Source organism: Stomoxys calcitrans, chromosome 1 (genome assembly GCF_963082655.1).
Source record: "Stomoxys calcitrans chromosome 1, idStoCalc2.1, whole genome shotgun sequence".
Classification (NCBI taxonomy): domain Eukaryota; kingdom Metazoa; phylum Arthropoda; class Insecta; order Diptera; family Muscidae; genus Stomoxys; species Stomoxys calcitrans.
This window is the reverse complement of record NC_081552.1, coordinates 29,372,819-29,395,091: the sequence shown is the minus strand read 5'-3', so window position 1 is coordinate 29,395,091 and position 22,273 is coordinate 29,372,819. Positions and strand designations below refer to the sequence as shown.

Genomic DNA, 22,273 nt, shown 5'->3' with positions numbered 1-22,273 from the left:
TAAATACTAGAAAGTAACCTCGAAAAAGAAAATCTATGTCAGGAACTCCGTGCTACTTGCAAAATCCCTAATTGGCTTCCATACCACGTCCCAAAGCTGGTTCATGTCTGGTATTGTGTTCCCACCTAAGTACCGATGTCTGCTAGCCGCGAAAACCGGTCAATGGCATAGAAAATGCTCCAACGCACAGTGGGATGGAAAACAAGTAAGAGCGTGCTAAGTTCGGCCGGGCCGAATCTTATATACCCTCCACCATGGTCGCATCTGTCGAGTTCTTTGGGCAGTATCTGGTTTTAGGCAAACAAAGTATAATGAATAATGACGGAGGAGTAGCTATATCAAGTTATAGGCCAATTCGGGGCTCAAGAAGCGAAATCGGAAGACCGGTTTATATGGGAGCTGTATCAAGCTATAGCTCGATTCTGACCATATTGCACACGTATGTTGAAGGCCATGGGAGGAGCAGTTGTACAAAATTTGTGCCAAATCAGATGAGAATTGCGCTCTCTAGAGGCTCAAGAAGTCTATATCCAAGTGCGGTTTATATGGCACCTATATCTGGTTATGGATCGATTAGAACCATACTGTTCACAGTTGTTGGAAGTGATATCAAAACACTATTTCCAAAATTTCAGTCAAATCGGATGAGAATTGCGCCCTCTACAGGCTCAAGAAGTCAAGATCCCAGAGCGGTTTATATGGCAGCTATATCAGGTTATAGACTGACTTAAACCATACTTCGCACAGTTATTAGAAGTGATATCAAAACACTATATGCGAAATTTCAATCAAATCGGACGAGAACTGCGCCCTCTAGAGGCTCAATAAGTCAAGACCTAAGATCGGTTTATATGGCAGCTATATCAAAACATGGACCGATTTGGTACATTTACAATCCCAACCGACCTACACTAATAAGAAGTATTTGTGCAAAATTTCAAGAGGCTAGCTTTACCCCTTCAAAAGTAAGCGTGCTTTCGATAGACAGACGGACGGATTGACGGACGGACGGATGGACGGACGGACGGACGGACGGATGGACGGACGGACGGACGGACATGGCTAGTTCGACTTAAAATGTCGCGACGAACGAGAATATATATACTTTATGGGGTCTTAGACGCATATTTCGAGGTGTTACAAACAGAATGACGAAATTAGTATACCCCCATTCTATGGTGGAGGGTATAAAAATTAATTAAAATAAGTTTGCCATTTTGGAACGAATAAAGATATCTTCATGAAATTTTACTTTACTTTTGTGAAAATACAAATTTTAATTTAAAAATATCATAAAACTAAAACTACTACAGTCATTGTTCTAATTTTCCACAAATATGAAGATGAATATCTTTTTAAAACCAGTAAGGAAAGGCAAATGTCGGGCGGAGCTGACTATATAAAACCCTACACCACCTAGTCTACATAATAATTTTTAAATGCATAACTCATCTCCAAGTCTAGTCAGACTTGAATATTGCACACCTCCTGAAATATCGAATAGAACGAATTGTACGATTTGTGATACGATTTGTACGATTTTGTGATAGAACAAAAATTGTGGATTTTTACAGCCTTAAAAAAGTCATATCGGATAAATGATATATAGGGAAGCAATATCTAAATCTAGGACGTCAAATATAAAATCTTACACCCAATATTGTGAAGATCTGACCAAAATTGTGGCTTCTACTGCCTTTAAAGTCCATAACGGATGAAATCAGGACCGATTTTATTGAAATTTTGCGCTTGTATTGGGACGCCAAATAAAACAAGTCTTGCTAAATTTTGTAAAGATGGTACCAAAATTGTGGCTTCTATAGCCTTAAAAGGTCATATCGAATGAAAGATATACGTGGGAGCTATATCTAAATCTAAAGCGATTTTCATTGGATTTTGCACACATAGTAGGACGCCAATAAAATACCTTGTGCTTCATTTTGTAGAGACAGGACCAAAATTGTGGCTGTTATAGCCTTAAAATTCCATATCGAATGATATATTGGGTTGCCCAAAAAGTAATTGCGGATTTTTTAAAAGAAAGTAAATGCATTTTTAGTAAAACTTAGAATGAACTTTAATCAAATATGCTTTTTTACACTTTTTTTCTAAAGCAAGCTAAAAGTAACAGCTGATAACTGACAGAAGAAAGAATGCAATTACAGAGTCACAAGCTGTGAAAAAATTTGTCAACGCCGACTATATGAAAAATCCGCAATTACTTTTTGGGCAACCCAATACTTTTAAAATTTCAGCTTAATCCGACAAAAATTGCGGCTTCCAGGGACTCTTCTTGAGTCCCTCAGGAAATCGGTTTATATGGAAGCTATATCTTAATCTGAACCGATATGGCTCATTTACAATCACCATTGACCTTCATCAATATTAGGTATCTGTGGAAAATTTTAAGCAGCTAGCGTTACGCATTCGACCGCTACTGTGATTTCGACAGACGATCGGTCGGATATGGCTAGATCGACTCAGAACGTCGAGGCAATCAGGAATATATATACTTTATGGAGTTTTAGACGAATACTTCGAGGTGTTACAAACGGAATGACTAGATTGGTATACTCCCATCCCACGGTGGTGGGTATAATGAAATTGGGAAAATACTAACATCCATGGTGTAGGGCATCCAAAGTTCGGCACTGCCGTACTTAATACAATACGTTTGTACTTGCTGTTAAATAATTTTTTATATAAACAGTTTTTTATATCATTGTACATATATATTTAATAATACTCTTTGTAATCTACAATAATCAGGTATTTTAAAAATTCGTTAAACTTTGACTTTATCTAATATGTAATGAATTTTAATTAAAAGTTTTCTTAACATAAACTGCAATAACACAAAACAAACATAAAAGCACACTTAGGCCAATTGCCTTGGGCGTTGCACCAGCCCCTCTAAACCCAGCCATCTCAGTATTCTGCCACCATTGCCAAACTCCACCAAAGCGTTGAGGATTTGACAAAGGATCTCCATGGGCTATACGAACAGAAGGCCTTGCTGTCATTCGATATTCTTCTACTTCCTGAGCCAGAAATTGAATTTGCAAAGGATATAAATTCGCCAGATTATAACGTTCACAGGGATCCTTGTCTATGTTGAAAAAGCAGGGAGCCCTAAGAGGTTCACATTTGTAAATATCCTGAGTGAAGTCCTCGGCATTAAAAGGACATTTGTGAGTAGATTCTGCTCTGAGTCTTTGAATTTGCTCAATACTTAATTTGGGATTACCCAAAGTCTTGTGAACTTGTGACGACAACACATGCTGTTCATAGAAATTTGCCATGGGATCGCTTTCTTCAAATGCGATATCGCCCAGCCAGCTATCGTATTGACCATCAAATGAAGAGCCATTGACATATTTTAAATTTCCTCGTGTATAGGAGCTATAGCCAAAAACATCGTCGAAAACATGTAGCAAACGTCTGGGTTGTGGATCTGAACCCTGGTTTAAAGAGGGCCAAAGATTTACACCATCGATTTGAAGATCATAGGGCAATTTAACATCCGCTGCAGCCGCCAATGTGGGTAGCCAATCAATGGCATGGGCCATCTGATTGGAAACATAGCTTTGTTGCTGCAATAGGGGACTCCAGATTAAGCCAGCTGAACGTATGCCACCTTCCCAGGGGGATTCTTTTTGCTGTTGGTAGAATTTGACAAAATAAGAGTGGTTTATGTGAGATGTGAGATTGGGTGAAACTTACCCCTCTAAAAGGATGATTAGATCCAGCATTTGAATGAATGCCTACAGTGGGGGCTCCATTATCGGAATATAGCAAAATTATGGTGTTATTCAGAATGCCTTTCTCCGAAAGGGCTGCGATAGTTTCTCCAACACTCTGATCTAGACGGGAAACCATGGCTGGAAATGGAATTCATTAAAAAAACATGGATCAAATTATAAGGTTAACCTATAAATTTGAATTCGATAGGTCCTTTCATCACATCATTGACAGAAGTTTGATATGTAGAATAAAATTATGCCCCTCAGCTAAATTAATTTTGTTTAAATTTTTAGCAGAATCCTTGGCGGTGGGTTGCCAAGATTTGGCACTTAGCCGCACTTAGCACATTTTTACTTGTTTTATTCTTACATGCCAAACATTAGTCAAACCAGCAAAAATTAAAGCTTCTAGGAACCGAACAGGGATTATCGAGAGAGGGGTTTACATGGGTGCTATATGAGTTGTACCATAGTTGTTGGAAGTCTTCACAGAAAACTACATGCAAAATTTTAGCTAAAGTGGACAAAAATTGCGGCTTGTAAGGGCTCAAGAAAATCAAATCGAGAGATCGTATTTAGTTCGGTTGTTGGAGTTCAAAACCGAACATTACATGCAAAATTTCAGCCAAATCGGGCAAAAATTGCTTCTTGCAAGGAGAATTGCTGCTTGTAAAGACGTAAAATCGGCAGATCGGTTTACATGGCAGCTATATCAGACTATAGACTGATTTGGGACGTACTTGGCACAGTTGTTGGAAGTCGTGCATGCAAAATTTCAGCCAAATCGGACAGAAATTGCGGCTTCCATGGGCTCAAGAAGTCAAATCGGGAGCTATATCAGGTTATAGACCGATTCGAATCGTAATTGACGCAGTTATTGAAAGTCGTAACGGAACACCGCATGCTCAATTTCAGCCATATCGGACAAAAATGTTGGCTTCCAATTGCTCAAGAAGTCAAATCGGGAGATCGGTTTAGATGGGAACTATATCCAAATCTGAACCGATATAGCCCATTTGCAATTCCCAATGACCTACATCAATATTTAGTATTTGTGCAAAATGTCAAGCGGATTGCTTTAAGCGTTTTCGACCGCTATCGTGATTTCGACAGACGTACGGACGGACATGGCTAGATCGACTCAGAACGAATATTTCGAGGTGTTACAAACGGAATGACTAGATTAGTATATCACCATCCTATTGTGGTGGATATAAAAAACAGTAAAGCAGTAAAAATGCCGGGCCGAACTTTGGATACCCACCACCTTGGATATATATATGTTAATCACCTACCGTCATAAAACATTGAAAAAATCACTATTTTTGAGTCCATAGCAGCTATATCTAAATGTATTCCGACCTCCACCATGTTCAGGATGGCTATGAAAGGGTCTAACACAAATTATTGTATCAAATTCATCGGTCTAAAAATACACCTTTTATGGGCCTAAGGACTAAGGCTATATCCAAAAATATAGACCAATCTGAAGCATGGTGAACACGTATGTCAAAGAGCCTTACACAGCCCACAGTGTTAAATTTCAGAGAAATCGAGTAATAAATGTAATTTTAAGAAGATCGGTATATATATAGCAGCTATATACAAATAAAGGCCGATCTTGACCATACACGGTACGAATGTCGAAGGGTCTAACAGCACTCATTGTGCTTAATTTGAGCGAGATCGGCTAATAAATGCACCTTTTATGGGCCCAAAATCTCAAAATCGAGAAATTAGTCCATATGGCAGATATATCTAAATCTGGACTGATCTGGGCCAATTTTGAGGGGCGCCCGGACGAATAACGGCCCTAAAATACACATAAGCCCGTTAACTCTACCCGTTCCCAAACGGCAGATTTTTTACTATTTTTTTTATACCCACCACCGAAGGATGGGGTATATTCATTTTCTCATTCCGTTTGCAACACATCGAAATATCCATTTCCGACCCTATAAAGTATATATATTCTTGATCAGCGTAAAAATCTAAGACGATCTAGCCATGTCCGTCCGTCTGTCTGTTGCAATCACGCTACAATATTTAAAAATAGAGATATTGAGCTGAAGCTTTGCACAGATTCTTTTTTGTTCATAAACATGTTGAGTTCGAGGATGAGCTATATCGGACTATATCTTGATATAGCCCCCATATAGACCGATCCGCCGATTTAGGGTCTTAGGCCAAAAAAAGCCACATTTATTATACGATTTTGTTGAAATTTGGGACAGTGAGATGTGTTAGGTCAATCGACATCCTTTTAAAATTTGGTACAGATCGGTCCAGATTTGGATATAGCTGCCATATAGACCGATCACTCGATTTAAGGTCTTGCGCCCATAAAACACGCATTTAATGTCCGATGTCGCTGAAATTTGGGACAGTAACATGTGTAAGGGCCTTCGATAGCCTTCTTCAATTTGGCCCAGATCGGTTAAGATTTGGATATAGCTGTCATATAGACCGATCTCTCGATTTAAAGTCATGGCCCTTAAAGTAAATATAAGCTACGTGCTTCACTTTCAAATGGATTTTATATGAGCCCCATATTGGCATGACCGGTTACTAAGTTCTGTTTTGAGGGTGGTAAGGAAAATCCAAATAGCTTTTATATTGGGTTGCCCAAAAAGAAATTGCGGATTTTTTAAAAGAAAGTAAATGCATTTTTAATAAAACTTAGAATGAACTTTAATCAAATATACTTTTTTTACACTTTTTTCTAAAGCAAGCTAAAAGTAACAGCTGATTACTGACAGAAGAAAAAATGCAATTACAGAGTCACAAGCTGTGAAAAAATTTGTCAACGCCGACTATATGAAAAATCAATAATTACTTTTTGGGCAACCCAATATAATAGGGAAGTATTTTGGGGTGGGGCGGGTCCCCAAACACGCGGATCTTCGATTGGATATCAAATGCGCTTTTTTCCATCAACCTTTCGTTTGAGCTCTAAATTGTCGTGATTAGTTTGTATTTCCACTTGGCGAGTTTTGGGCGTCCCCCGAGGCACCTGACCACAACAATAGAAATCATGCTTTGTTTTTTGAGAACGAATCACACCACCAATCTCCGAGATATGGTGTTTTTATACCCTCCACTATAAGATGGGGGGTATACTAATTTCGTCATTCTGATTGTAACTACTCGAAATATTTGTCTGAGACCCCATAAAGTATATATATTCTTGATCGTCGTGAAATTTTATGTCGATTTAGCCATGTCCGTCCGTCCGTCCGTCCGTCCGTCCGTCTGTTTGTCGAAAGCACGCTAACTTCCGAAGGAGTAAAGCTAGCCGCTTGAAATTTTGCACAAATACTTCTTATTAGTGTAGGTCGGTTGATATATATTTGATATAGCTGCCATATAAACCGATCTTGGGTCTTGATTTCTTGAGCCTCTAGAGTGCGCATTTCTTATCCGATTGGGATGAAATTTTGCACGACGTGTTTCGTTATGATATCCAACAACTGTGCCAAGTATGGTTCAAATCGGTTCATAACCTGATATAGCTGTCATATAAACCGATCTTGGGTCTTGACCTCTTGAGCCTCTAGAGTGCGCAATTCTTATCCGATTGGAATGACATTAGATTGCACAACGTGTTTCGTTATTATATCTAAAAACTGTGCCAAGTATGGTTCAAATCGGTCCATAACCTGATATAGCTGTCATATAAACCGATCTGGGGTCTTGACTTCTTGAGCCTCTAGAGTGCGCAATTCTTATCCGATTGGAATGAAATTTTGCACAACGTGTTTCGTTATGATATCAAACAACTGTGCCAAGAATTGGTTCAAATCGGTCCATAACCTGACATAGCTGCGATATAAACCGATCTGGGGTCTTGACTTCTTGAGCCTCTAGAGTGCGCATTTCTTATCCGATTGGAATGAAATTTTGCACGACGTGTTTTGTTACGATATCCAACAATTGTGCCAAGTCGGTCCATAACCTGATATAGCTGTCATATAAACCGAACTTGGATCTTGACTTCTTGAGCCTCTACAGGGCGCAATTCCTATCCGATTTGAATGAATTTTGGCACGTAGTATTTTGTTATGATATCCAACAACTGTGCCAAATATGGTTTAAATCGGTTCAAAACCTGATATACTGATATAGCTGTCATATAAACAGATCTGGGAACTTGACTTCTTGAGCTTCTAGAGGGCGCAATTCCTATCCGATTTGGCTGAAATTTCGCAAGACGTTTTTTATTGTTACTTTCAACAACTATGTCAAATAAAGTACAAGTCGGTTTATAACCTGATATAGCTGCCATATAAACCGATCTGGGATCTTGACTTCTTGAGACTCTAGAGGTCGCAATTATTATCCGATTTGCCTGAAATTTTGTACGACGAATTCTTTCATGACCATAAACAAACGTGTTTATTATGGTCTGAATCGGTCCATAGCCCGATACAGCTCCCATATAAATCGATCTCTCTATTTTACTTTTTGAGCTCACAAAGAGTGCAAATCTTATTCGAATTGGCTGACATTTTACACAGGTCTCCAACATATAATTTAATTGTGGTCCAAACCGGACCATATCTTGATATCGCTCTAAAAGCAGAGCAAATCTTATATATATATATATATATATATATATATATATATATATATATATATATATATATATATATATATATATATATATATATATGCCTAAGAAGAGATGCCGGGAAAAGAACTCGACAAATGCGATCCATGGTGGAGGGTATATAAGATTCGGCCCGGCCGAACTTAGTACGCTTTTACTTGTTAAATATTAGGGTAATGGGGAGTGTTTTTAAGGGGAGGAATGACACCTCAGATATTTCGACGCAAATATGGATCAATGGATGGATCAAATGGATCAAATTCGTGCCGCACTTCCAAATACCTTTAATTTGAGCCCCATATTGCCATGGTCGGTAAATATGAACTGTTTGGAGTGTGTTTTGGGGCTGGGGCGGCCACCGGCACTTTGTTCTAAAAAAAAAATATCAAATTCTCCATAATACCATAATCGGAAAAGAAGTTCAGTTTAGGCGATGCTTTAGGGTGTACCCCCAAATACTTGGCTACAAAACTGGATATCAAATTCGTTTTCAACTCTCAAATACTTTTGATTTGAGTCCCATATTGTCATAATGGGTCAATTAATCTATTTAACGTTATGTTTAGGAGGAAAAGCGCCACCTAGACTTGGACCTAATTTTTTAATGCCATATTTGTAATCTACTGCCGAATACTTTTCATTTGTGTCCGATATTGGACATCGAATACATCTGTTAAAAGGAGTTTTTGGGTTAGGGAGGCACGCTGGGTACTTGGACCCAAATTTTAAAACTATATTCGCTTCTAGTCTCCAATACCTTTCATATACTCATGATGGGTCATATGCCCATTTAAGGGGTTTTTGGGGGGTAAGGTGACCCCCTATACTTCGATCTGATTTTGTATGCTAGATTCGTGATCACCTCCCGAATACCTTTCATTTGAGGCCCATATTGATATGAACGCCCAATATGTCTGTTTGGGGGAATTTTAGGATTAGGGCGGCCCGATGAGTACATAGACCCAAATTTTAATACCTTATTCGTATTCTATTTACCAATACTTTTCATTTGATACCCATATTGTCCCGATCGGTTCACTTTGGATTTTGGGTGGTGATTTTGGGTAAAGGGGGAGGGTCTGCCCCCTTTCGAAATCAACAAATTTTAAAGCCTATATCTCCTTCCTGACTATATTCGCAATCTACTCCCGAATACCTTTTATTTGAGTCCCATATTGTCATGTTCATCCAAAAAACCTATTTTAGGGGGTTTTGGGGTTGGGGCTGCCCCCCCCCCCCCCCCCAGTTACTTGTACCCAAATTTTAATATGAAATTCGTACTTTACTCTTGAAAACCGTTCCTTTAAATCCCATATTGTCTCGATCGGCCCACTTTTATTTTTGGATAGTACTTTTGGGATAAGGGGGAGGGTTCGTCCCTCCTTATATAAAAAAATTATATAGCCTATGTTTCCTTCCAGACTAAGCTACATAATCTGTGATAATTTCGAGGTAATCGGTTCAGCCGTTTTTGAGTCTATACGGAACAAACAAACACAAATTCATTTTTATATCTAATAGAAGAAGATTTATCAATGCTTTATCTATTTGTTATTTATCAATGCCACCCTGTTAACAATGACTATAGCCTAGACTTCAACCACCTACTGACTCTTGCAGACTGTTTTACTACATGTGGTAAACTTTTCATCGTTTCCTTATTAACAGCGGTGCTTGAATATTAAATTGCATATGTACTACCCTGTTTTGCAAGCAGTAAATTCGAACAAACACCCAGTTTATATCATTTTAATACTCATTACTGTTATCCATCATATGTAAATTAAGTTTCGCAAAATTTGTGCATTATATAAAACAAGTAAAAGCTGTTAAGTTCGGCCGGGCCGAATCTTATATACCCTCCACCATGGATCGCATTTGTCGAGTTCTTTTCCCGGCATCTCTTCTTAGGCAAATAAACAATATAAGAAAAGATTTGCTCTGCTATTAGAGCGATATCAAGATATGGTCCGGTTCGGACCACAATTAAATTATATGTTGGAGACCTGTGTAAAATTTCAGCCAATTCGTATAAGAATTGCGCCCATTGGGACTCACGAAGTAAAATAGAGAGAACGATTTATATGGGATCTGTATCGGGCTATAGACCGATTCAGACCATAATAAACACGTATGTTAATGGTCAAGAGAAAATCCGTCGTACAAAATCGGATAATAATTGCGCCCTCTAGAGGCTCAAGAAGTCAAGATCCCAGATCAGTATCTATGGCAACTATATCAGGTTATGAACCGATTTGAACCTTATTTGACACAGTTATTGAAAGTAAGAATAAAATACGTCTTACAAAATTTCAGACAAATCGGATGGGAATTGCGCCTTGTAGAAGCTCAAGAAGTCAAGTCCCCAGATCTGTTTATATGACAGCTATATCAGTTTATGAACCGATTTGAACCATACTTGGCGCAGTTCTTGGATATCATAACAAAATACTACGTGCAAAATTTCATTCCAATCGGATAAGAATTGCGCCCTCTAGAGGCTCAAGAAGTCGAGACCCAAGATCGGTTTATATGGCAGTTATATCAAAACATGGACAGATATTGGCCATTTACAATACCAACCGACCTACACTAATAAGAAGTATTTGTGCAAAATGTCAAGCGGCTAGCTTTACACCTTCGGAAGTTAGCGTGCTTTCGACAGACAGACGGACGGACGGACGGACATTTTTTGTTATGATATCAAACAACTGTGCCAAGTATGGTTCAAAACGGTTCATAACCCCATATAGCTGTCATATAAACTGATCTTGGGTCTCGACTTCTTCAGCCTCTACAGGGCACAATTCTCAATCGATTTGAATGAATTTTGCATGACGTGTTTTGTTACGATATCCAATAACTATGCCAAGTATGGTTCAAGTCGGTTCATAACCTGATATAGCTGTCATATAAACCGATCTTGGGTCTTGACTTCTTGATCTAGAGGGCGTAATTCTTATCCGATTTGAATGAATTTTGGCACGACGTGTTTTGTTATTATATCCAATAACAGTGCCAAGTATGGTTTAAATTGGTTCATAATCTGATATAGTTCTCATATAAACTGATCTGGGATCTTGACTTCTTGAGCCTCTAGAGGTCCCAATTATTATCCGATTTGCCTGAGATTTTTTACGACGGATCCTCTCATGACCGTCAACATACGTGTTTATTATGATCTGAATCGGTCTATAGCCCGATACAGCTCCCCAAATAAATCGATCTCTCTATTTTACTTCTTGAGCCCCCAAAGGGCGCAATTCTTATTCGAATTGGCTGACATTTTACACAGGTCTCCAACATATAATTTAATTGTGGTCCAAGCCGGACCATATCTTGATATCGCTCTAATAGCAGAGCAAATCTTTTCTTATATCCTTTTTTGCCTAAGAAGAGATGCCGGGAAAAGAACTCGACAAATGCGTTCCTTGGTGGAGTGTATACAAGATTCGGCGCGGCCGAACTTAGCACGCTTTTACTTGTTTTTAGGTACTAAAACATACATCATAGTACTTTCTTTACGAATTGAGCTAAAACGCTCAAAATTGGGATTCATTATTACCATGATAATATAAAGGGTGATTTTTTTGAGGTAAGGATTTTCATGCATTAGTATTTGACAGATCACGTGGGATTTCAGACATGGTGTCAAAGAGAAAGATGCTCAGTATGCTTTGACATTTCATCATGAATAGACTTACTATCGAGCAACGCTTGCAAATCATTGAATTTTATTACCAAAATCAGTGTTCGGTTCGAAATGTGTTCATTCACCGTAACGTTGCGTCCAACAGCATCTTTGAAAAAATACGGTCCAATGATTCCACCAGCGTACAAACCACACCAAACAGTGCATTTTTCGGGATGCATGGGCAGTTCTTGAACGGCTTCTGGTTGCTCTTCACTCCAAATGCGGCAATTTTGCTTATTTACGTAGCCATTCAACCAGAAATGAGCCTCATCGCTGAACAAAATTTGTCAAAATTTGAACACATTTCGAACCGAACACTGATTTTGGTAATAAAATTCAATGATTTGCAAGCGTTGCTCGTTAGTAAGTCTATTCATGATGAAATGTCAAAGCATACTGAGCATCTTTCTCTTTGACACCATGTCTGAAATCCCACGTGATCTGTTAAATACTAATGCATGAAAATCCTAACCTCAAAAAAATCACCCTTTATATTGGGTGGCTTAATGATTTTTCCGATGCGTTGTTATTCTTGGTGCTATTTGGTACTTTCTTTACAGAAGGGAACATATTTCTGAAATTTTACACGCAATTATTACAAAACTCCAAAATCTAAATAAACTACCTAGGTTTTTGGAAGTCCTACGCTAAAAAGGGGGTATCAAAACTGATCGGTGCACTGCGCGAGCCAGCAACCTGATATAGCTCCAATATAAACCGATTTCTCGATTTAACTTCTTGAGCCCCTGGAAGCCGCAATTTTTGTCCGATTTAGCTGAAATTTTGCAGATAGTTTTTTGCTACGATTCCTACAACTTTGTCAAGTAGGGTTACAATCTGTCAATTAGCTGATTCAGCTCCCATATAAACCGATCTCCCGATTTGACATCTTGAGCTCCTGGAAGCCACATTTTTTGTTCGCTTCCTAGAAGCTTTAATTGTTAATGGTTCGACAGAAGTTTGCTATGTAGAATAAAATTCAATTAAATCTAGTTTTTTCCCATAATTTGGGAAGATTTCTTTTCCTTTCATATGATTTCCTTCTCTGTTTATATTGATCACATGTAAATCTTTTGTTTATTTTTGAATAAATTTCATTAAGTAATTGCATATCTAGGAATGCAATTTTTGTTAATCTACATTACCTGCATATGCCCTTCGTTTGGGATCCTTTATATGATCAAAATTTTCCAATTCCTCTGGTGGAAATTCCATGGGATTATCCTCATTTCCTGTGTGTACAGCCAAGTGACTTAACATAAGGAACAAAGGTGTGCTAGCATCATGATCTTTGATTATCCTTACACTCTCTTCGGTAAACAAATCTGTGGCATAGATGCCATTCACTTCAGGCATTGGTCTTAAGTCATCACGAAAATCCATACCCGTAAAATTGTTGGCCTTGTTAGAAGATTTAATTGGAAAGTTTGAAAAAGTTTTAAAAAAATTCACCCAACAATTACCATTACCATTTTATTAGTATGATCATAGTAGCTGATATAGCCGGAATAATAGCCGTAATGATGATCGAAGCCTCGGAATGTAGGTGTCATTTCTTTTTCATAAAATCCCAAATGCCATTTGCCCACCAGATTGGTGGAATAGCCAGCATCGCGAAATATTTCCGGCATAAGACGCTCCTCCAGAGGTAGACCCCATGGTTCATCATTGATAATTACAAAATGTTGCATGCCTGTAATTAGTTGGAACAAGTATTGGGTTGCCCAAAAAGTAATTGCAGATTTTTCATATAGTCGGCGTTGACAAATTTTTTCAACGGCTTGTGACTCTGTAATTGCATTCTTTCTTCTGTCAGTTATCAGCTGTTATTTTTAGCTTGCTTTAGAAAAAAAGTGTAAAAAAGTATATTTGATTAAAGTTCATTCTAAGTTTTATTAAAAATGCATTTACTTTCTTTTAAAAAATCCGCAATTACTTTTTGGGCAACCCAATAAATTGTGTAGATGCGCATCTATAATCTAATATAAAAATATTTCTAAGAGGTTGTTTTTCTTAATTACCTGTATGTATGGGATATTTTCCAGTTAAGAGTGTTGCCCGCGAAGGTGTACATAAATTTGGCACATAGTGCTTATTCAAAATGATACCATTATAGGCCAAAGCATCAATGTTAGGTGTAAGAAATTGATTTGAGCCGTGAAAACTTACATCGTTAAAGCCCTTAAATAAACAACATTAGGTACAAAATGAAAAAACAAAAAACATATTAAAACATTTGATACCCACCAAAACATTTGGATTTTTCAATCCTATATAATTTTAAATAATAAACCAAATATGTGTTCAACGGAATATGTGATTTTTTTTCTTTGTAAAAACAAAACGGTTTTTCATATATTTTGTTTATTTTTCTTTTCTCCAATATTTAGATACTACTGCAATTTTTACATTGCGCTTATGAATCAAGTCATCTTAAAGAGCCCAGAAAAATCATCAGCGAGAGATGTGAAATGGATCATGGTGCTTTACAACCATTCCAACTAGAATAAGTTGTAAAGCACCATGATCCATTTGACATCTCTCGCTGATGATTTTTCTTGGTCGAAAAGAAATCGCGATACGGGAAACCAGTCAAATGCTTCTAGCAACAAAACAATTTTGCTGACTTTTATATGTTTTTATACTCACCACCGAAGGATGGAGGTATATTAATTTTGTCATTCCGTTTGCAACACATCGAAATATCCATTTCCGACCCTATGAAGTATATATATATTCTTGATCAGCGTAAAAATCTAAGACGATCTAGCCATGCTCGTCCGTCTGTCTGTTGAAATCACGCAACAGTCTTTAAAAATAGAGATATTGAGCTAAAAATTTGCACGGATTCTTTTTTGTCCATAAGTTCGAAGATAGGCTATATCGGACTATATCTTGGTACAGCCCCCATATAGACCGATCCTCCGATTTAGGGTCTTAGGCCCATAAAAGCCATATTTAGTATCCGATTTTGCTGAAAATTGGTACAGTGCGTTGTGTTAGGCCCTCCAACATCCTTCTTTAATTTGGCACAGATCGGTCCAGATATGGATATAGCTGCCATTTAGACCGATCTCTCGATTTGAGGTTTGGGCCCATTAAAAGCGCATTTATTGTCCGATGTTGCCGAAATTTTTGACAGTGAGTTGTGTTAAGCTCTTCGACATTTTTCTGCAATTTGGCCCAAATCGGTCCCGATTTGGCTATAGCTGCCATTTAGACCGATCTCTCGATTTAAGGTTTTGGGCCCATAAAAGGCTCATTTATTGTCCGATGTTGCCGAAATTTTGACAGTGAGTTAAGTTAAGCCCCTCCACATATATCTGCTATTTGGCCTAGATCGATCAAGATTTGCCAATAACTGCCATATAGACTGATCTCTCGATTTAAGGTTTTGGGCCAATAAAAAGCGCATTTATTCTCCGATGTCGCCGATAGTTGGGTCAGTGAATTGAGTAAGGCTCTTCAACATTCTTCTTCAATCTGGCTCAGATCAGTCCAGATTTGGATATAGCTGCCATATAGACCGATCTCTCGATTTAAGGTTTTGGGGCCAATAAAAAGCGCATTTATTGTCCAATTTGGCCAAATTTTGGTACAGTAAGTTGTGTTAGACCCTTCGATTTTCTTTTTCAATTTGGCCCAGATCGGTCCAGATTTGGATATAGCTGACATATAAACCGATCTCTCGATTTAAAGTCTTGGCCCCATAAAAAGGACATTCGTAATCCGATTTCTCTGAAATTTGACACAATGACTTATGTTAGGCTTTTCGACATTCTCGTCGTATATGGTACAGATCGGTCTATATATGGATATGGCTACCAAAAAGACCAATATTTTGTTCTACAAAATTGAAAAATGACTTGTACTTATTACACCACCCAATGTCCGTGTTGAATATGGTCCAAATCAGACCATATTTCGGTAAAGCTGCTATGGGGGCATAAGTTATACCCGAAGTGGTGGGTATCTAAAGTTCGGCCCGGCCGAACTTAACGCCTTTTTACTTGTTTTTTGTTTAAAATCATCTCCAGTTTGGTCTATAATTTAACCATGAATCGTCTTACAAACGAACAACGCTTGGAAATTATTGAATTTTAATATCAAAATGCGTGCTCTATTAATAAAGTTTACCGCGCGCTTCTTTGATTGAGCGATGAAGCTTATTTTTGGCTCATTGGGTACGTAAACAAGCAGAAGTGTCGATTTTGGGGTGAAGATCAGCTAAAAGCATTGCAAGAGATACCAATGCATCCATAAAAAGTCACAGTTTGGTGAGGTATATAGGCTGGTGGCATCATTGGACCGTACTTCTTTAAAAATGATGCGAATCGCAACGTAACCGTGAATGGTGAACGCTATCGTGAGATGATAAGTAACTTTTTTTGCCCTAAATGCAAGAGCTTGACTTGCATGACATGTGGTTTCAACAAGACGATGCCACTTGCCACACAGCACGCATAACAATGGACTTATTCTGTGTCGAGTTAGGTCAACATTTTATTTTGCGTTCGGCACCGGTCAATTTGTCGCCTTTATGGTGCGGTTTAACGGTATTTTTTTGTGACAACGGACAAGCCCGCTTCAATTGACGCATTAGAAGATAACATTGAAGCATTTATTCGTGAGATACATGCCGAAATATTGGGAAGAGTATGACACAATTGGACTCAGCGGATTGACTATTTGAGGCGCAGTCACGGTTCACATTTGCATGAAATAACCTTCAAACATTAAACTATATTTTTCGGATATTTATGTTTTTTTTTTTTTTACATTCATATAGCTCTTAAAAGTCACCCTTTAGTGGTTATTATGTCTGCTGTTATTCAAAATCGTAAAAATTAAGAAATTGTAGAAAATAAAAAAACAAGTTAAAGCGTGCAAAGTTCGGCCGGGCCGAATCTTATATACCCTCCACCATGGATCGCATTTGTCGAGTTCTTTTCCCGGCATCTCTTCTTAGGCAAACCAGGATATAAGAAAAGATTTCCTCTGCTATTAGAGCGATATCAAGATATGGTCCGGTTTGGACCACAATTAAATTATATGTTAGAAACCTGTGTAAAATGTAAGCTAATTCGAATAAGAATTGCGCCCTTTATGGGCTCAAGAAGTAAAATAGAGAGATCGATTCATATGGGAGCTGTACCAGGCTATAGACCGATTCGGACCATAGTAAACACGTATATTGATGGTCATGAGAGGATCCGTCGTACAAAATTTCAGGCAAATCGGATAATAATTGCGACCTCTAGAGGCTCAAGAAGTCAAGATCCCAGATCGGTTTATATGGCAGCTATATCAGGTTATGAACCGATTTGAACCATACTTGGCACAGTTGTTGGATATCATAATAAAATACTTCGTGCAAAAATGCATTCAAATCGGATAAGAATTGCGCCCTCTAGAAGCTCAAGAAGTCAAGACCCAAGATCGGTTTATATGACAGCTATATCAGGTTATGAACCGATTTAAACCATACTTGGCACAGTTGTTGGATATCATAACAAAACACGTCGTGCAAAATTTCATCCCAATCGGATAAGAATTGCGCACTCTAGAGGCTCAAGAAGTCAAGACCCAAGATCGGTTTATATGGCAGCTATATCAGGTTATGGACCGATTTGAACCATACTCGGCACAGTTGTTGAATGTCATAACAAAACACGTCATGCAAAATTTCATTCCAATCGGATAAGAATTCCGCACTGTAGAGGCTCAATAAATCAAGACCCAAGATCGGTTTATATGGCAGCTATATCGAAACATGGACCGATATAACCCATTAACAATACCAACCGACCTACACTAATAAGAAGTATTTGTGCAAAATTTCAAGCGGCTAGCTTTACTCCTTCGGAAGTTAGCGTGCTTTCGACAAACAGACGAACGGACGGACGGACGGACATGGCTAGATCGACATGAAATGTCACGACGATCAAGAATATATATACTTTATGGGGTCTCAGACGAATATTTCGAGTAGTTACAAACAGAGTGACGAAATTAGTATACCCCCCATCCTATGGTGGAGGGTATAAAAAAACTTATTCGGAATATAAAAACTTTTGAAATATTTACGACATTTTTAAGCTCTTTACAACTTTTTAAAATTTTAAAACAGTAGAAAATGTTTGCTGTATAGGCAACAAGTTACCATTTTCAGCAGACTTTCTGCTGTTACAGAAAACTCTTTTGTGGTTTTTACAATCAAACTTCTTTGATTGTAAGTTGACATGTAGCCTAATAATGGCAATGTGGGGCTGAACGGGCTCAGAAACATCGGTGTACTGGGAAATTAGAAGGCGCAGGCGTATGCCAGGAGGGAATCTTCTACGGCAAGCAGACCTGTGGCCGGTATTGCGCAAGTGTCTTTTGTCGAACTACTGAACATAGTAGGGGAGGTGGAAAGTATAAGGGCGGTGGCAAGGTGAAACTCTATGGATGGATGTCGGACTGCCAGGACACTCTGGCCAGCTGTTGACCGGAAGGTAATGACAGAGTTGCTGGCCCTTGATAGCGGGTCACTGAGTAGGATTACAGGAGTCATAACCGGACACTGTGCGATAGGCGATATGGCTGCGTTCATCGTAGTGCCGCTCAATGACTACAGTGGACGATGTCTTATCACATGAGGAGGAAAAGCTCAAACACCTTTGCTCTGCTCATGCACGGGTCCACAGGGGCATAGACTCCCCATTAAGGCGAACTCCGACTTCGGCGAACTTCCAGATGGGTCTCTGGGGAGTCCTCAAGATACGTGGATAAGACGGATTCGATGTGACATGAGCAGACTCGTAGAACTTGGAAAGTGCAATGGATCGGACTGACCTCCGAGTCAACTCACCAAACGGGGTAAGCTACCTATTCAACCTAAACCTTTCACCGGCACAAAACTTCATTCAGCTATAGATTAGGTTTATTTGACATTTCTATAAAGGAAATCTGTCGAATAAACCCACTTTAAAGCTGCATTACATTTTGTGAATATGGGCATTAGAGCTTAATATTTACTTAAAAGTTTGAAGTTTGTATGAATTTAAAATCTTATTTTATGAGTTTTCACTATGTTATTATTAATGTATTTCCCTTATTCTTAATGTATATTTCGTCTTGAACAACTTACCATATCATCTATGAGTACAATGACAATATTGGGTTTGGCACTCGTTTGTGTCCTATTCAAGTTCTGAATAGCCTGAGTAATTGGCAAGACATTGATGAGTAGCAGTAGGAAACGCCATGCCAGTGACCAGCCTCCTAGGTAACTGTGTCGTTGATTCATATTCCAAGGTGGTAAATTTCAAGTTCAATAACGCGATTGGGGATTTTCCTTTGACCACAAAACTATCTCAGTGAACAACAAGAATGGGCCAAAAAAGCTAAGGAACCGGTTAATTGTGACCAACTGTCCTTTTTTATTTGTGAGGTGCGTTTCGGTTTTAGCTTTAGTTGAAAAGATGACAAGATAAGAATACAAAGAGAAGAAACAAATTAATAAACTCGTGTGGCAGGAAGGAAGAAAATCAATAAAAACAATGAATAATGGGCTCTATAGATGTGAGAGTTCTTTAAAGTATTTCCAAGGAACACTGGGTAAGGATTCACATTTTCTGCATTCGCTAGTTTTTATACCCTCCACCATAGGATGGGGTTATACCAATTTCGTCATTCTGTTTGTAACTACTCGAAATATTCGTCTGAGACCCCATAAAGTATATATTGGGTTGCCCAAAAAGTAATTGCGGATTTTTTAAAAGAAAGTAAATGCATTTTTAATAAAACTTAGAATGAACTTTAATAAAATATAATTTTTTTTTTTACACTTTTTTCTAAAGCAAGCTAAAAATAACAGCTGATAACTGACAGAAGAAAGAATGCAATTACAGAGTCACAAGCTGTGAAAAAATTTGTCAACGCCGATTATATGAAAAATCCGCAATTACTTTTTGGGCAACCCAATATATTCTTGATCGTCGTGACATTTTATGTCGATCTAGCCATGTCCTGCCGACCGTCCGTATGTTTGTAGAAAGCACGCTAACTTCCGAAGGAGTAAAGCTAGCCGCTTCTTATTAGTGTAGGTCGGTTGGTATTGTAAATGGGCTATATCGGTCCATGTTTTGCTATAGCTGCCATATAAACCGATCTTGGGTCTTGAATTCTTGAGCCTCTAGAGGGCACAATTCTTATCCGATTTGAATGAATTTTTGCACGACGTGTTTTGTTATGATATCCAACCACTGTGCCAAGTATGGTTCAAATCAGTCCATAACCTGATATAGCTGCCATATAAACCAATCTTGGGTCTTGACTTCTTGAGCCTCTAGAGGGCGCAATTCTTATCCGATTTGAATGAATTTTTTCACGAAGTATTTTGTTATGATATCCAACAACTGTGCCAAGTATGGTTTAAATCGGTCCCTAACCTGATATAGCTGTCATATAAACAGATCTGGGGACTGGACTTCTTGAGCTTCTAGAGGGCGCAATTCTTATCCGATTTGGCTGAAATTTTGCATGACGTATTTTATTCTTACTTTCAACAACTGTGTTAAATAAGGTTTAAATCGGTTCATAACCTGATATAGCTGCCGATCTGGCATCTTGACTTCTTGAGCCTCTAGAGGTAGCAATTATTATCCGATTTTACCTGAAATTTGGTACGACGGATCCTCTCATGACCATCAACATACGTGTTTATTATGGTCTGAATCGGTCTATAGCCTGATACAGCTCCCATATAAATCGATCTCTCTATTTTACTTCTTGAGCCCCCAAAGGGCTCTTATTCGAATTGGCTGACATTTTACACAGGTCTCCAACATATAATTTAATTGTGATCCAAACCGGACCATATCTTGATATCGCTCTAATAGCAGAGCAACTCTTTTTTTACATCTTTTTTTGCCTAAGAAGAGATGCCGGGAAAAGAACTCGACAAATGCGATCCATGGTGGAGGGTATATAAGATTCGGCCCGGCCGAACTTAGCACGCTTTTACTAGTTTTCACTACAAATCACACTACCTTCGTAAACTCATCACATATATTGGGTTGCCCAAAAAGTAGTTGCGGATTTTTCATATAGTCGGCGTTGACAAATTTTTTCACAGCTTGTGACTCTGTAATTGCATTCTTTCTTCTGTCAGTTATCAGCTGTTACTTTTAGCTTGCTTTAGAAAAAAATGTAAAAAAAGTATATTTGACTAAAGTTCATTCTAAGTTTTATTAAAAATGCATTTACTTTCTTTTAAAAAATCCGCAATTACTTTTTGGGCAACCCAATAGTTGAAATTATTTAAATGTTTAAATTATTGCACACTTTTTTTGTTCGTATGACACATTGGATATGCCTCATCCCCATGAATGTGAAGTAAATGCATCATAACTTAAAACTAAAATTTTTAGATTTCTTCATTAACTATTTAAGCAAAATAAAAACTGAACTTTTTGCAATGATATGCTGATGTGCCAAAAACTCATGTACTGACAATTTTAACAAGGTAATTAAATAAAATAAAGCGGCAGCAGCAGCAGCAGCAATATGACTTTAAGTTTATCCCATTCGCTTAGTTTGTCTGAGTATGAGTTTTAATAAGCCGAAACAAAACAGTCGGTCAAATCTGCCGAATGCCCATAAACCTTACATTAAGTAACAGGGGCTAACTTTTCACGTATCCATGAGTGCTGTCCGATTCAAATTTAAGCTCAATGATAAAGGGCCTCCTTTTTACAGCCGTTTCCGAACGGCGTGCCGCAGTGCGACATCTCTTTGGAGAGAAGTTGTAACATGGCATAGTAACCCACAAATGTCGCCAGCATTAGGAGGAGATACCCACCGGTGAACATTTTTTCTGATGGTCTTGCCAGCATTCAATCTCATGCGTTCATCGCCATTCGCAGGCATGCTAGTTGCAGAGAAACATCAGCCAGCGCAGTGACAGAGAACTCAATGCCGCCTAAAGCACAGGGGGCCGACGATGAGACCATAACCTACTCCCAAGAAGTCCATTTACTAAAAATTTGGAAGACTAGTATAGGCACAGATCTTTATATTGTTATTCAGTTTATGTGCAAAATTTCAGGGTCCTAGAAGTCCCAGTCCTATTGGTGAGCCTTTCAAGTTGGTTACCTCGGCCCTTCAAACTTTTGTTCGGGCTGTCTAAAGCGCATTTATGGTGCGATTTTCAAAGTGTTCAATCCAAAACGAGGCCAGAAC

The 22,273-nt window shown here is 38.4% G+C and overlaps 1 protein-coding gene across 2 annotated transcripts in view; it reads right to left on the bottom strand.

The window, feature by feature from the left end:
- Positions 1-2,791: 2,791 nt before the first annotated feature.
- LOC106094181 (arylsulfatase B) overlaps positions 2,792-22,273 on the bottom strand; it is a 50,515-nt gene continuing 31,033 nt past the window's right edge. For both annotated transcript variants that reach the window (XM_059360808.1, XM_059360809.1), the window contains exons 2-7: positions 19,179-19,498; positions 14,068-14,227; positions 13,516-13,739; positions 13,192-13,447; positions 3,724-3,881; positions 2,792-3,659 (exon numbers count right to left, since the gene is read on the bottom strand). In XM_059360808.1, coding sequence (XP_059216791.1) covers positions 2,820-3,659; positions 3,724-3,881; positions 13,192-13,447; positions 13,516-13,739; positions 14,068-14,227; positions 19,179-19,337 — 1,797 coding nt within the window. In that variant the 5' untranslated portion in view covers positions 19,338-19,498 and the 3' untranslated portion in view covers positions 2,792-2,819. The remainder of the gene's footprint in view (positions 3,660-3,723; positions 3,882-13,191; positions 13,448-13,515; positions 13,740-14,067; positions 14,228-19,178; positions 19,499-22,273) is intronic.